The sequence below is a fragment of the Chrysemys picta genome, chromosome 5, assembly GCF_011386835.1.
Source record: "Chrysemys picta bellii isolate R12L10 chromosome 5, ASM1138683v2, whole genome shotgun sequence".
Taxonomy (NCBI): domain Eukaryota; kingdom Metazoa; phylum Chordata; order Testudines; family Emydidae; genus Chrysemys; species Chrysemys picta.
In genome coordinates, this window is record NC_088795.1 from 63,875,280 (window position 1) to 63,891,043 (window position 15,764).

The 15,764-nt window shown below is 38.8% G+C and overlaps 1 protein-coding gene across 6 annotated transcripts in view; it reads left to right on the forward strand.

The window, feature by feature from the left end:
- Nucleotides 1-15,764, forward strand: part of GLRB (glycine receptor beta) — a 112,984-nt gene that overhangs the window by 55,552 nt on the left and 41,668 nt on the right. For all 6 annotated transcript variants that reach the window (XM_065596484.1, XM_065596483.1, XM_065596485.1 and 3 more), the window contains exons 3-6: nucleotides 7,821-7,927; nucleotides 10,376-10,443; nucleotides 12,978-13,207; nucleotides 15,026-15,108. In XM_065596484.1, the coding sequence (XP_065452556.1) occupies nucleotides 7,821-7,927; nucleotides 10,376-10,443; nucleotides 12,978-13,207; nucleotides 15,026-15,108 (488 nt within the window). The remainder of the gene's footprint in view (nucleotides 1-7,820; nucleotides 7,928-10,375; nucleotides 10,444-12,977; nucleotides 13,208-15,025; nucleotides 15,109-15,764) is intronic.

Here is a 15,764-nt window from a genome sequence, read left to right on the forward strand (position 1 = left end):
TTCGCAACTACAAACATCAACGCTTCCTTTAGATCTCGTCCATGAGTTCCGTCCTTTAGTGACACGATATCGATGAGTTCTTCCCTTACAACACAGTCATCAGACACAGTGCAGACAAATACAGATAATAAGGTTTATCCTGTGCATGGCACGACTCATCCAAAGTGATGCTCAAATACTCAGACTGCTGAGGTTGCGAGTGCAGTTGCGATTCGATGTCAGTGTTCAGGTAGGAGATTCTGCATTCTATTGTGTAGTGTGAAAGCTGCAGGCCAGACATTTTCTTCTATAGATTCTCGTTCTCTGGTGACAGGATTGAAATCACATCAGTGAGGCACGTTTTTATAAGCTCTCCTTCAGAATAGGGCTTTTTCGCATGGGCTATGTGCCAGGCCACATAATAGAAGGCTAATGTTACAGTCTGCGATCGGTTGGCTAATCTGGTGAAGAACTGGGCTTCTACATCTGTTTGTTTTTTCAAAGTTTTCAGTTTTAAAGTGTGGAGTTCAGAACCTTATGGGAATTCTTGATTCATGTGTGCATGGCTCAAAGCGAAATGACGCTGCAAGTTTGAAGATTTGAACAGAGAGATACACATCTGGCAAAGAAGACACGTGGCCTTATCATTACGTTCAACGAAAAAGTACTTATTCTCTCACTCCAGTTGGAACCCTCGATTTTCATCTGTGTATTTTCTTTCCTGTTTGCACTTGCCTTCCATTGTTAGATAGTGTAAGAAAAATTTTGATTCAAAATTTCCACACCAGCTAGTCACCGTGTGCTTTATTCAAGGAGACACTGTTGCCGGCCAGTGGGTGCTGGACCCCTGACTCTGTCCCAGTCCCTGGCCCCCAATCCACGCCTTTTCCCAAGCCCACCCCCACTTCCGCCATGCCTCATCCCGGCCCCTCCCCCAAGTGAGCCGTGTCCTGGACCTCAAACAGATGGCTGCTTGTGCATTTCATGGAGCTGCAAACTTCTCTGGAAGACATGGTGGAGCACAAGCTTTGCTCAGAGAAAAGTGTAACCCTAATCTCTCTTATACACACTGCAGAGGCCATCTACTCCAACTAGTGCTAGTACGAGCTGCAGACTCTTCAAAAGACATTTAAAAAGCTATAAATTTAATGTCTTCACTATATTCTTTTTTCAGCAAGAGTCCAAAAAGACTGAATAGCTTGGAAAATATAGAAGATACACTGGGACTGAAGTTCAAATTAGTCCAACCTGGGAAAGCCCGCTGGCTTTCTCATGAGCAATCCTTGGCTGTTGTCTTAAAATTACTCCAGCCGTTATTACTGGCTTTGGAAAGTATCTACCACGATGGGATGGATCTAATTAGTGAGGCTGGTGGATTACTTTTGCTACTACGTTCAGAGAAGACTATTGCCATTCTCTCTCTTGTAAGTCACTTGGGTCATTAAAAATGCCATCAACCCATCTGCTACAACAGTAGTAGATCTTTGTCCAGCAATAGAAGCTACATTTGGATCAGAGAGCTATCCATTGAAAAAATACTGGAAGAAGCAAAGACTTCAGTCCAGAAGTTGACTAATGAAGGTATTTATATTGAATCCTTAAGTGAAAAGGACAAGAAGTGTTTGTTAAGACAACTGAAAAAGTACACAGACTCGAGTCTTAAAAATCTACAACAGCAACTTCTAGATTCTACTCAACCTCTACGTAGCTTTTACAGATGCCTGTCCTATAAAACACCGACAGTTGAGTGGAGTGAGACGCTACCAGCAATGGGGCTGCCATGTGCTCAGGACAGAATAGAGAATTAGAACACAGAGTGGAATATCATACAACAAATGAATGAAGATTTGAGTTCAACTTCTTTTTTATCATCACTAGTGGCTCGACCTGATCTTTGTTCTATGTTTTCCTGGGATGAAAGAAGTAGGAATTCATCTCTTGCAACTCCCAGTCACAATAGCTACAGTTGAGCATTCTTTTTCATCATTGAGTAGAATTTTGTGTTCTGAAAGAAGTCACCTTCTGCCTGATCATGTGAATGAACTAATGAGCATATCCATTGAAGGAATGGAAGTACCGGACACACGAGAAGCCACCAAAGATGAACGCATTGCATTCAAGAAGTTAATTAACAGAGTTGTGCAAAATTATAACAAGAAAGCAAGAAGGATATAGATATAGTGCTTCATAGAAGGCTTGAGTAGCCAACTTTAATTTGTGTGATGATTTTAAAACATGTGTTAAATCTAATCAAATGATCATCAAACATTTTTCAGTTTTTACTATGATGCCATACAGCCCACCTTCACCCTCACGGTCTCACCCCTCATTGGCCCTGACTCCCCCTCCCCCCCGTAAATTCAACCCCCCCCCTTAATTTCAATTCCTGGGGAAAACACTGTCCCGCCCCCGAGCCTCCTGCGCGTTGCAAAACAGCTAATCACGGTGGGCGGGAGGCACAGGGAGTGAGGAGGAGGCACTGGGGGAAGGAGGGGTGAGGCTGCACACCGCATCCTCACTCCTCTGCCCTTCCCCCACAGAGTCTCCTGAATGCTACGAAACAGCTGATTGCAGCGGGCAGGAGGCAAGGGGGAGGGAGGAGGAGGCGCTGATTAGGGGGGACTTCAGCAGGTGGGAGACGCTGGGGGAGGGGCTGATAGGGCTGCTGGTGGGTGCTGAGCATCCACTATTTTTTCCCCAGAGTCAGTTCCTTATCTTCCGAAGAGTCACTTCCGGAGCGATAGGTTGGCCACCCCTGTCCTAGACTATACACGTCAGCTAATCCCACTGGAATCCATAGATAACTGGCTATCCTGGTAATTGATGATGGATGTGAAGACAATAATATTCTATGTCTCATTTCCTAAGTCAAGAAATGGATCTCCAGTCAACTAAGATTGCACAGAGCCACAGTCATGTATTCCTGGTACATAAAGAGATAACTAAACCTGTTTGAATGTCATCTACATTTGGCTTCCTTTTGTTTTTGTTTTTGTTTTTCCTGCTCATTTCCTAGTCTCTCTAGCTCTCTTAGTATTATTTCTTTCTTCTTACTTATGTCTGCCATCTCCCAATTTTGTAGAATCTATTAATTTAATTTATACACAGATAACCTGCTACATGAGTCAGATAAATATCACTGTTAACTACTTTGGGCTAGTACTATAATATTCATATACTATAGCAACCAGGACAGTTTAGAAATTTGCACCAGAAACTGGTAATTTATGCTGCTAACAAGGGTTTCTAAAATGTTTCATATTTTAAATGCTGGACATATATAATTTGGAAAGAAATGCTATTGCCTGTGAAAGGAAGACCCCACTAAATATATATATAACAATTACCCTGGACATTTAGGACCTGATCATGTTAAGTATTGAGCAGTGAAATTTACACTGAAGTCTGTGGGGTTTATAAGTGCTCAGGACTTCTGAAGACTCAGTGCATCTTAGGATCAAGCCAGTATGGTATTATATTAATTCTACTTGTGAATGTGATGTATGGACACTCATCTTTCCTTACTTGCTCCCTCTTTAAAATGCAGAATGATCTTGGTCATTTAAAAGGGAAAAAATATTTTCTTTTTCACTTTAAGTTTAGATGTTTCTTGTTAACTAGTCAGTGATATCTGCAAAAAGGTTATCCAAAGCTGTTTGCTGATATTTTCATTGGTAGTGGCCAATAGTCAATGCTAAAAGTTAAACACAAAATAATTTAAAGATGTGTAAGAGATGGGTTTTGCATTTCTACTTCAGAATTTTGACCCAGGTCAAATGTGGGAATTCACAGACATGACATTTGGAAAATTATTTGAAAATGAATGTATTGAAACCCATATCTCAAAATGGATGGGTAAGAGAAATTTCACACACTTACATAATGGAGGAGAAAATCCACACCAGGAGTAACTATTTGGGTGTACATGTTGCACTCTGTTAGCTAATCAATAAACATAAGTAAAGGAAAAGAAATAACCTTCCTCCTTCTGGATATAAAACTGAATATCAGATCTTAATAACAACTACTGATTAATAGCAGTAATGTTAGATTAAGAGTTTCACAGTATTCTCGTTACCACTGCTTATTCCATATATATAATCAGTTTATCTCTTGATAAATACATTTTGTACTATTTCACATTGTTACACTGACTCTATTAATATTTAAAAAAAATCTTAATTTTATTTTCTATCTAATAATGATGTTACTCAGATCCTCTAAATGGGGTAGAAGTTCATGTGACTCACCCAGATGTGATCAGGGAGCTGTATAATGCAGCCACTTAATATTACTCCTAAATTCTACCTCATATTTGCATGTTCTAGTTCTGGAGTTTGGGGTGGCACAATAACATATGTAATCCTTTGCATCGTCTTTTAATAGGATTCAGAATTCTGATTTGAACTGAAACTTGTCTAAAGAATATCTAATGTCCAGTTTGCAATTTCAAGGTGAAGTGAATGAATATTTATAATTTAAGAACTAAGTTTAGGCACTCTCCTCCTCCCCCCCCCACCCGCAACAGCATAAAAGAGCACACAAATAAAAACCTAAAGCTGCTCGGTAACTGCATTGCTTACGCTGTTTTAGGTTTTAGAAATGTTTTTCAGCTGCAATATAGGAAAAGAAATCTGAGACCTTGGTGAGTTGTGAAGAGGATGTGATTTTTTTAAACACTCTTGGTTTAAACTATGCATTTTCCCCACAGATTACATATTTTTATTAATACTATGGACTCTTGATGTTTTATTCTCACTTTCTTTATAAGAATTTAATTGTCAAAGAATTACCCTGCAGTACAAATGTTGTAGTTGAAGCCCATTTAACAAAGTTTTTTCAATTACACAACTTGTGTTATAAAGTCTTGTTTTTGGATCATAATACTGTGGGTCACATCCTTGGGATTGGCTGTTTGTTGCCTGGCACAAATCAGAGAAGTGTTGGGGGACACAATTGGTGGGCCAAGGAGCAACTTAGCCTTGAAAGGGCCATTCTGGCACCTGGACCCACAACTCAGCAGTTCTCTGACTCTCCTTCCCCCCCACCAGTCATTCCCTGTTTTGTTGGAGTAAAGTGCTCAGTAACGGATGCTATAGAGCAGAGGTGGGCAAATTATGGCCTGGCGGATGCATCCGGCCCTTCAGATGGCCTGGCCCTTGAGCTCCCGCCAGGGATTGGGGTCTTGGGCTTGCCCCGCTCCGGCGCTTGCCCTGCTCGGTGGATGCTGTGACTCCGCACAGCTCCCGGAAGCAGCAGCATGTCCCCCCTCTGGCTCCTACAGGTAGGGGCAGCCAAGAGGCTCCGCATGCTGCCCCCACCCCAAGCGCCGCCTCCGCAGCTCCTATTGGCCGGAAATTGTGGCCAATGGGAGCTGCAGAGGCGGCGCCTGTGGATGGGACAATGCACAGAACTGCCTGGCTGTGCCTCCACATAGGAGCCAGAGGGAGGACATGCTGCTGCTTCCGGTAGCTGCTTGAGGTAAGTGTTGCCCAGAACCTGCACCCCGATCCCCTCCTGTGCCCCGACCCCTGTCCCAGGCCTGATCCCCGTCCCGCCCTCCAAACTCATCGATCCCAGCCCAGACCCCCCTGCTGCACCCTGAACTCCTCATTTATGGCCCCACCAAAGAGCCCGCACCCCCAGCTGGAGCCCTCACCCCCTCCCACACCCAAATCCCCAATTTCGTAAGCATCATAGCCCGCCATACAATTTCCATATCCAGATGTGTCCCTCATGCCAAAAAGTTTGCCCACCCCTGCTGTAAAGCCAAAATAGCTGGTTCTAGTGAGTTTTTTCTACAGTGGGTAGCCAGCTATACAAGCTTGAAAGCTGCTTTTCAAAACTGGGGTAGCAAAAATAAGCCTTAGCCAGGGCCCAGGGTCTGGTCCTGTCTGCCTGACTATGATCTCTATTGTTTTCAGTGGTTTTACTCTTGTTTTATATGGTTGTGATTTGAAATGAATATGAAGCCAAGGGTTGACAGCCCTCCAGGATTGTCCTGGAGTCTCCAGGAATTAAAGATTAATCTTAAAGTTTATGTCATGTGATGAAACCTCCAAAATTGGCAACCCTAATCAAGCCAGGTTTACAGGTAGTTTAAATATCAGGTTTTTCATGGTAGCTTAGCAGCTGCTGATGGAGGATATATGGTTTATTCAGCTTTGAGGGATCGACAAGGAAAGTTCTCATATAGATTATACGGGTTTCCCCCCCCCTCCTTCTTTTGGAGCATCTTGAAAGTCATAATTGTAAAACCAATTGTGATGCATTGTGCACTCCTGACCTTTCTCTGTTGTATAAACCTTCATGGATTCCATTTAGTTTGAGTTTGGTTCCTGAAAGTATCCTTTTTATCATAGCATGTATTACATTTTGGGGAAATAACCAATAATACATTGTGGTAATATGTGGATGAGTGGAAGATTGATCCTGTTGGTATGTTGTTCCATTGTCTGAGATATTAGAAACTTGATTATTTCATTTAGAAGTGCTTCTGAGCATGCAGAGATACTGCTGCTCCTATAATCACAGCCTCCACACTAATATAATCAAGTTGAGGGTAGTAGTACTCTAATAAGTGAAACCATACTTCACGTCCAAGGAAGTAATCTTGGATTCTAAATATAAAATCTATTGTCTTCCACATGCACAGCATTTAGTTGTAAATTTCATGAAACAAGGGTAACCTCAAAAGCTCTCAACACATTCACTGAATCCTCACATAAAATATGTACAAGCAAACTGAAGCATGATAACAAGCTGAGCAAATTAGGTCCAGTGACCTACTATTCAGTTTAGAGTGAGGTATGAAATAACCTCACCATCTGGGTTATGTGATGCAACACACTTATGTATAAACTTACTGTCTTATCTCCTATGGAGTCTGAGTCAGGGTGTAAGTAGTACAAAATGTAAGTAATACAAAATGATAGATTTGTTTAGTCATATGATAAATCACAAACAGGCTTAGGTTTGATGTTTCATTTGTTCTCATGAGTTTTGTGTGAGGTTACTCTGGAGTCTTGGAATTTCACTACCACACGTACGTAACATTACCAGACTCTGTGTGTGGATGGTCCACTGAATTGCATGGGTGAATTGCAAGGAGGGGTGTGTGTGGCGTTGTGTGCACGCATGTGCTTGCTGATCTTAATATCAAAATTCAGTAGATAAGCTACACTTACCTATCCCAAGCTAACTAATTTTACTGATCACCTGAAACATGAACTGTAATGGGAAGGTTAATGAGGATTGCAATTCTCCCTGCAAAAGTAAAATGAGAATTTGCAACCTCTTTTGCAATTGAAAAGGGTTATCAGGATTTACCAATTAAATTAAGAAAAGCCTTTAACTCTCTGTGGGATAGCTGGGTCTGTCACATGAAAGCAATAGACTGCCAAAAACCTCTGAATATTTTGGCACCTTAAAATTGCTTGTCAATTTGTTTGTTCCTAATTTGACAGTCACTAAAAATAGTCCTGTAGGCTGCTTCTACTAATGAAGAAATTAAAGCATCTCTGATATAAAAGTCATTAATACATTTTTTGCTTATTTGATGTTTTTCGTTTTTTTATTTAGTTTACAATCAGAAACTGAGAGTTTTCATTGTTTTTATAACATTATGAAGAAAATATTGAAATGTCAGTACTACAGTGTATTAGAGTAAGATAGGTAAAGGAAAATTAAATACTATAGAAGTTACTTGAAAGAGGTAAACTTCGGGGAGGTTTATATGTATGATGCCTTTTGGATAGTTTGAATGGCATTTTAAAATGACTCAGGAAGTTCAAAGTTACAGTACCTGCTATCTTAACAATAACCAATGCACTTTTTCACAGCCAGCAATCAGCTGAAGATCTTGCAAGAGTACCTGTTAATTCTACCAGCAATATCTTGAATAGGCTGTTGCTTACTTATGATCCCAGGATAAGGCCAAATTTCAAAGGTTTGTCACATATAAAAGACATTTTCTACCTTTTCAACTTATTAACATTTCTTCTTCTATTTTTTATTTTTTTATTCACATGCACAGAATCTCTGGAAACTAGATTTCTGGAAAGAATCAGGATAAAATTTCTGAAAAGGGGGTGAAACTGCTGAAAGATATTTACCCTTTTTAGCCGATGGATAGATAGCATATGCATATTTCATGCTGCTAACACATGGAGTGTTTTTAGGGATTTTTTTAATTAATACCTTTTTAAAATTAAATGATATGGTTTTATTTAGTATTTGAATACTGTTGTCAAGGCAATGTATTTTTAAAACATTAAACAGTTTTACTTAATTTTTTTTTAAACCGGTTCTTGTGATCATGAAAATACTACAGAATATAGGCCCTACCATGTTAGTATTTCTAAAGCACACAGAAGTTATAATTCCCTTAAATCTGTGCTAAGTCTTATTGCTGCATTTTGGAAATTAATGTGGTTCATATGCTTAAGTACATGCCCTTAGCAGCTATCACTTCTGTACTGTTATAATAATGACAGGAGTATATATCCTCTAAATAATATGTGATAATTCTCACAGCTGCATCTTAAGTTTTCGAGGAATGAGATTCTTTCTAAAAAAAACAATTTTTATTACACTACTTAAACTGCAGCTTGTGAGTGTGGCTTTTGCCACAGTAAAAATCACTTATAAATTTGCATGTGTACGTATATAATTGTAATGCAACTATATATATAGTATGAAGAAAATAGTCTGGAAAGCTATAATCTTGATTGTGCTTCTGAGGAGAGTGCTACAGATATTCCATTACCACCTTGTCCTCAAGATAAAGACTTTTCCTCTTCCCAATGGGAAACAGTTCTTCAGATAGATCTACTCAACTCACTTTATAAAACTATTAACCCTGCCCCCCAATCTCAAATACTATATCTTACCTCAGAAGAAACTTCACCCCCTTTTTGTTCACTATGGAAGCTTACTCAATTATTTTCAACACTAGGCATTGTCACAGGGATTGCATGTCCACCTAATAGGCTACTTGATATTCAGCAATAGGTAGACATATAGCCCAAAATCTTATTGTCAATATTTGATTCCTTCTCTCCCACCCACTCCCATCACTGGCAGTCCAGAATGAATCAGGACTGAAGAAGAAAGAGGAGAAATGTTACATCATGTCAGAGGGAGGCGATGGGGGAAGAAGAATATCTTCTGACAAGTGATTTGCCCACATTAAAATATTTCTCAAGCATGACTGATTTACTTGGCTTGCACATAGACCTGGCATAAATCTGCAAGATACTGAGCACCCTCAATGGTACTGAAGGCATTTGGAGTTGAGGGCACTTAGCCACTTGCAGGAGGGGCTTAGTGTGACATAGTCTCAAGCCTGCACATAAGGCAGAATCTACACTTTCACCAGTCATTCTTAGCAGCATGAATTGGAACAATATTAATTAAATAAAATTTATATTAGATTCTGAATCTGAATGTTTCCCATGCTGTCAGACCTTATTTAGGACACAAACAAGATTCTACCATCCCTGTCCATCATGCTGGTTGCTGGAAAGGCTACCTTGTTGTGTCGACCTCTCTCTCAACCCAACCTGGAGGACCAAAGGACTGTTTTTCATCTGGTCCCTCTCTATCCTTTGACCATCCATCATGGGTGACCTCACCAGGAATTAAAGCTCCCGCCAGCATAGCTCTCAGGGTCATTGGAACACACAAGCTGCCCCGACATGTCAAGTTGTAGTCTCCAGGGAAGAGTATATAAGAGCAACCTTCAGGTTCAGTTAAACTATGCTGTGCTGCAGACGAAGAAGCTGCAAAGGGCCATTTTTATACCCCACCACAACCACCAACCCCTTTACATGCTCATACCAGACTTGCACAAAGAACAGTTGGTCTGGAGAATTTAAGCAAATATGACAGTATAAGTCACAAATCAGTGAAGAGAGTCGAAAGTATATGTCTTTCCTCTGTACGTATGTTGTCTGTATCCATTACACTATATACAGGGGCTGGTACTAGATTGTGAGCTTTGTGATAACACACAAGCATTACATTTGTAAAAGATTCCAATTTACTGTTCATGTAGCATTTTAAGCTTAAATATGTGGGCTGAGGAATTTTTCTAGTTTCTTATCACCAGAATGAAAATAATTTTCATAATTTTCATTTTAATGGGAGCAGGATTGGACACCATATCTTTAACCCAGTAAATGTATATTAGAAGATAAAAAGATATTAATGGCCTGATTCTTATCTATATTTCAGTGCCAGAGCAGTGTTAAGCGCATTTAAAAGGGGCCCTAAGTGGGTGTAATTCAATGTAAGGACCCTTTACATTGCCAGAATGGTATAAATAGTCACTAGTTCACAAGAGAATCAGGCCCTAAACCTTACAGTGTGGATTTTCTATTTTTTTTTCCTTTAGGAATTCCAGTCGATGTAACAGTCAACATTTTCATTAACAGCTTTGGATCAATCCAAGAGACAACGATGGTAAGTGTGAAATTTGAATATTTTCATACAAAATTTCTAAGTTAAACTAAATTAAATCTACTCATCCACAAAGAGGATTGTATCTTGTTCATAAATTGTGAGAGGTTTTATTATCTGATGGATTCAAGGCCTAAAAAATTAAAAATTAAAAGTGGCTTCTGAGAAGTGTGAAATGTGGTTCTTCCTTGCTTAAGATATTCAACTCAGCAATGTGTTAGTTTGTATTAGTGTGAGGTCAATGACATCCCTGAGAGCCAGTTTTGTCACTTATGCAGTCTTAAGGTAAATGTTTAGTCCATAAATGAGACGCAAAGAAAGGTGACCATGCCAAGAGCAGAAGGATGTGTAGTGTACAAATTCTTAATTTTCCAGGCACCTGAAGATATGAGTAAGCACAGTGGAGGAATGTAAAGAAATGCAATATCAATTCACAGTTGATCACACTTATACCCATATTTGTTACCCAGGATGAGTGAAGGTAAATTGATTATTGATAAAAGACAGATGGTAATGATTGGGAATTCCCTACTACAGTAAGTCATTTTGGTAGTTTTTCTGAGTGCCAGGGTGAGCATTCTCTTATGGTCATAAAAGTTGAGGAATATTCAATAGCTTAGTCCTTGTTGGACCCAATGACATTAGCAGAAGTAGTGTGAAAGACTCGCATTTAAATTTGGAATTTGGTTTAGGAAGGGGGAGTCTAAATTTAAAGCTTTTCCATTTGTCACAGTCTGTTCCAGTCTTTTGCTCCCTCCCCTCCCTGGCCCCATCCCACTGTTTGGATTCATATTCAGTAGTCAGTAAATGCCCAGGCCAACTATTTGGTATCAGGTCAAATACAAATAACCTACATTCATCACACCCCTGTGTGTGTATCCTATATTGCATTGGCTTCTCTTGTTGCCGTATTGCATTATTTACTCACTCTCTCTGCGTTACTGTTTTTCAGGTTTTTCCCTCACACTGAATATCTACTTTGGGATTATTTTCCCCCAGAGATATTAACCTGCTTTTTTCAAGACTAATCTAAATTGTGTTTTTTGCTCATTTTTTAAATCCCTTTAAGTCCCTTTTGTATTATATCTCTGTCCTCACTGATGTTTGAAACTCCTCCCAATTTCCTACAGGACTGCAATTTCATCTGTGAATTTCATTACTATGACATTATTTCCTCTCCTGTATCACTCAGGAAGATTTCATTTAATCAAACCGGATGTAACACAAATACCTGTGGTAATCCACTGGATTCCTCCCCCAACTCAGTCCTGCTATTTTCAGTTATCATTAGCTTAGTCATTCAGCAGGAATTGATCTGAGAATACATTTTAGGAGACACAGTATCAAATACTTTATTAGGGCCTAAATACCCTGTCATATATCTACTGTTTTCCTTACATCCAGTTTTGTGGCTCTTTCAAAAAAAAAATCAAGTTTGTCTGGCAAGAGCTTTCCTTTATTAAATCCTCACTGCGTATTAATCATGGCTCCACTATCTAAAGCCATGATTCTTAAATATATGCCAAAAGTTAGGCTCCTCAATCCATATTCAAACATCTAATTAAATAAGGATCTGTTCTGAAGCCCTTTGAAGTCACTGGGAATCTTTCCAATGACTTCAGTGGGCTTTGGATCAAGTCCTTTGTTACCTGGTTTTTCAAAGGTTCTGAGCACCGACCAGCTCCCTTGGGAGCTCAGCAGTTTTGAAAATCAGTCCATTTACTTCAGGTTCTGATTTAGGAAAACGTCCCTGTTAAGGACAGTATGTAAGCATATGGACTACAATATAAATGTTAAATAATAATAGTAAAAGCCCCTTTTGATGTCAATGGACTTAAACGTGCTTAAAATTAAGGACACACATCGGTGCTGTCCTAAGACAATTTCAATGGGATTGCTCTAGTGCTTAAAGTTAAGCATGCGTATAAGTGTTTGCAGTGGACTGACACCAACATTTAGAAACATGTTTCATTTTTCTTTCGTTTGTTGTTTATTCTGTGGGTATTAACTTCTCTGCTCTGTTTTCTTCTTTGATAATGTAGTGCCATATTGTTAACATACCATCTAACCAACTGGAGCATGTGCTGCAGTTTACACTTACCAGGTTGTTGATGTAAATGTGAAATCCACATGGGTCCTGCCTGATATCCTGTTGCCTGAAATACATATATATTGTAGAAATATAAAACCACACTCTGTCCTCCTTTACACACATGTGGCACCATTGGTGTCATTGGGGCTGCACAGATGTGAGTGAGGGCAGAATTTGACCCATATTATTTTAATTTAACATGGTTAATCTTGAGAAACAAAGCATTTATGTAACCTAACTTTATGTATCTTTTAGCTAATTCCTTTAAAACCAAGACAATTGTGTGCTGAAGAATGATCAGCTGTATCCATTAGAGGAAAACCACAAAATCTAAATTGATCTTTTTTTTATTTTGGAGCCTGCATGTTTTTTTGTTTGTTTGTTTGTTTTCTGTTTTGTTGTTTTGTGGTTAGATTAATACACACTTGCAAATTCTTCTCATCAGGATTACAGAGTTAACATCTTCCTAAGACAAAAGTGGAATGACCCCAGGCTTAAATTGCCCAATGACTGGAGGGGTTCAGATACACTGACAGTGGATCCTACAATGTTTAAATGTCTGTGGAAACCAGACTTGTTCTTTGCAAATGAAAAGAATGCCAACTTCCATGATGTCACTCAAGAAAATATTCTTCTATTTATATTTCGGGATGGAGATGTTCTAGTCAGTATGAGGTATTGTGTTATTTTTAATTGTAAATATTTACTGTTGGTTTTATTTAAATAATCTTCAATAAGTTATTTGGTGTAGGACATACATCTCGCTTTGCAGGTTAGTAATATGTATAATTTACAAAGATAATCATTGGTAGAACTTTCAGCTGATATTGATATTAAAAATGCATAAAAATAAATCAGAGTGAATTCTCATAAAACTACAGATTCTAAAGCATATTGATTGATATTTTGGCTAGTATGAAAAATTCTGAAGCTTAGGTATGTATTAGATCATTTTAAGATACCAAATGTAGGTAAAATAAGATTTTACAAAATGGAATAAAGATCTTAGTGAGATAGTTGGCCAAATTCAGCAAAAGCCTGGTGAAACTGACAATAATTAGGGTCTTTCAGAGTAAGTGATACAATTTTCAGACCACATTTAGATGCCCCTTAAATTAATAATAATTTGATTTATAGCTACTAACAATTGCTGCAGCCAGAGGCAGAAAATGAAAAAAAAATGTATGTAGGGGATTGTCCATTGGTCTGTAAATGTAGCAGGAAAATACTGATTTGGGTCAGTGTAATAATGGATATAAGTTTTTCAGTGGATCCAAATATTTTTTTTATTAGAAGACTATCTTACAAATACAATGACACTTTTTATTGAGTATTGAGTTAGTGGTAAAAGACACAGAACAGAAACAATGCTCCATAGTATAGTTAAATGCAGAGGCTTGCAACCTTATTAAAACTACTGACCAATGGGGAACCCACCACACACACACACACACACACACACACACACACACACACACACACACTCTACCTGGCTCTAGTGTGGGTTTCACCTGGCATCAGGTCCTGGGTTCTACAAACCTGAGGGTGGATATGGGAGCAATGCCCCCTTTATTCCCTCAGGCCTGTCTGGAGACCCTGGCTGGAAGTCAGAGTCCCAACCCATTCCTCTCCTCCACACAAGAAGTAGAAGAGATGAGGAGAGACATATGCTGCATGAGACATAGAGGCAAGTCCATCACTATGCAGTGTTGTCCATGAGGCTCATGCCCAATAGCCCATTGGGTTACAGAGACCTCACTTCAAAAGTTGCAATGAATGTAATTTAAATTCCCCAAGTAAACCTTTCAGATGCCGGATGAAGGTGAAAAAACCTACAGAACAGTTTGCCATTTTTCCATATGGGAAAACAAAAATCCCTTCCAGACCCCAAACAAAATTTGGCAATCAGCTTCGTACCTGGCATCGTGAGATCTAGCTCTCTACACAAAAGTGGGCCTGGAAAAGAGCTAAACTGGCTACTTGCCAACAGCAAGCAGAAACAATCCTCCTCCAGTCCAGCAGGTGAGAGCCAATCAGCTGGCTTATCCTGACCACCTACTGCTGTTCAGTGGAGCAGGAGCAGACAGGACATGGTCCTCCCCCTTTTCCTCCACAGCCTGTCCCTTTAAAAACAGGACATCTGGTCACCCTACTCCTGGACCTATCAAAGACACATCCTGACTAGTGAGTTGAGCATTTTTTCCCTCAAAATTTTATCCATTAAAACCTTATTGCACTATTTTTAAACCATACAGAATTTAGCCGACAAAATACATGAATAAATTTTGAATTATGTTTGTTCGATACCTCGGTATTTTGGAATCAGACTCTGTGACAAAAGAAAATTATTGAGGCTCTACTCTATACATTCTTGTTATTTTTGTACTTCTTTAAATGTAAAGCTATATATATATATATATATATATCTTACTCTACTTTTGTTACTTGCAAAACAGTTCGAATTGTGTCTAAGATCTATTTTTCCATTTTCAGATTATCCGTTACTCTGTCATGCCCTTTGGATTTGACCTTGTTTCCTATGGATACACAGCGTTGCAAGATGCAATTGGAGAGCTGTATGTAAATCAGTCTGTGCATAAAAATAGTTACCTTCTAGGCAGGCCTGAAAATCAAACAAGAAATATATTATATATGTTGTTCAGTGTCAACATTTCTTAATGAATTTTAAAATTAATATTCCATGATCATTACAAATTTAAATTTATGGTTCTTTCCTACAAAAATTTCTAATTTTTATGGCACCATTTGTTCTAGATTTAGTTTTTTGCTAACAAACACATAATGACACTGTTTAGCATTTCTGAAGACATTTAAAATCAGGACATAAATATCATTTGGAAAAATGAATTAGTAGTTCCCTCAGGTAGTTTTAACTTGCATGACAACCACTTCCTCTGCAGAATATTTTGGGATAAATTAGCTCTTGTATTATTGAGTGTAAATCTACTGAATTAAATAGGTCTGCCCCTGTTTATAATAGGTTTGAATTAGGTTTTATACTTTTAATTAATACTGGGCTCAATCCTACAGTCCTTTGAGTCCCAAAACCCTGATATCCGTGGAAGTTTGCCTGAGAAAAACTTCAATACAAGGCCCATTATCAGCATTATAGATATCATATTTACTCAAGGAAGAAGTATTCATGAACAGTTTTCTCCACTTTATTAGAAACACTGACCTTTCTTTAATACCAGATGTGCTAAATTCAAAC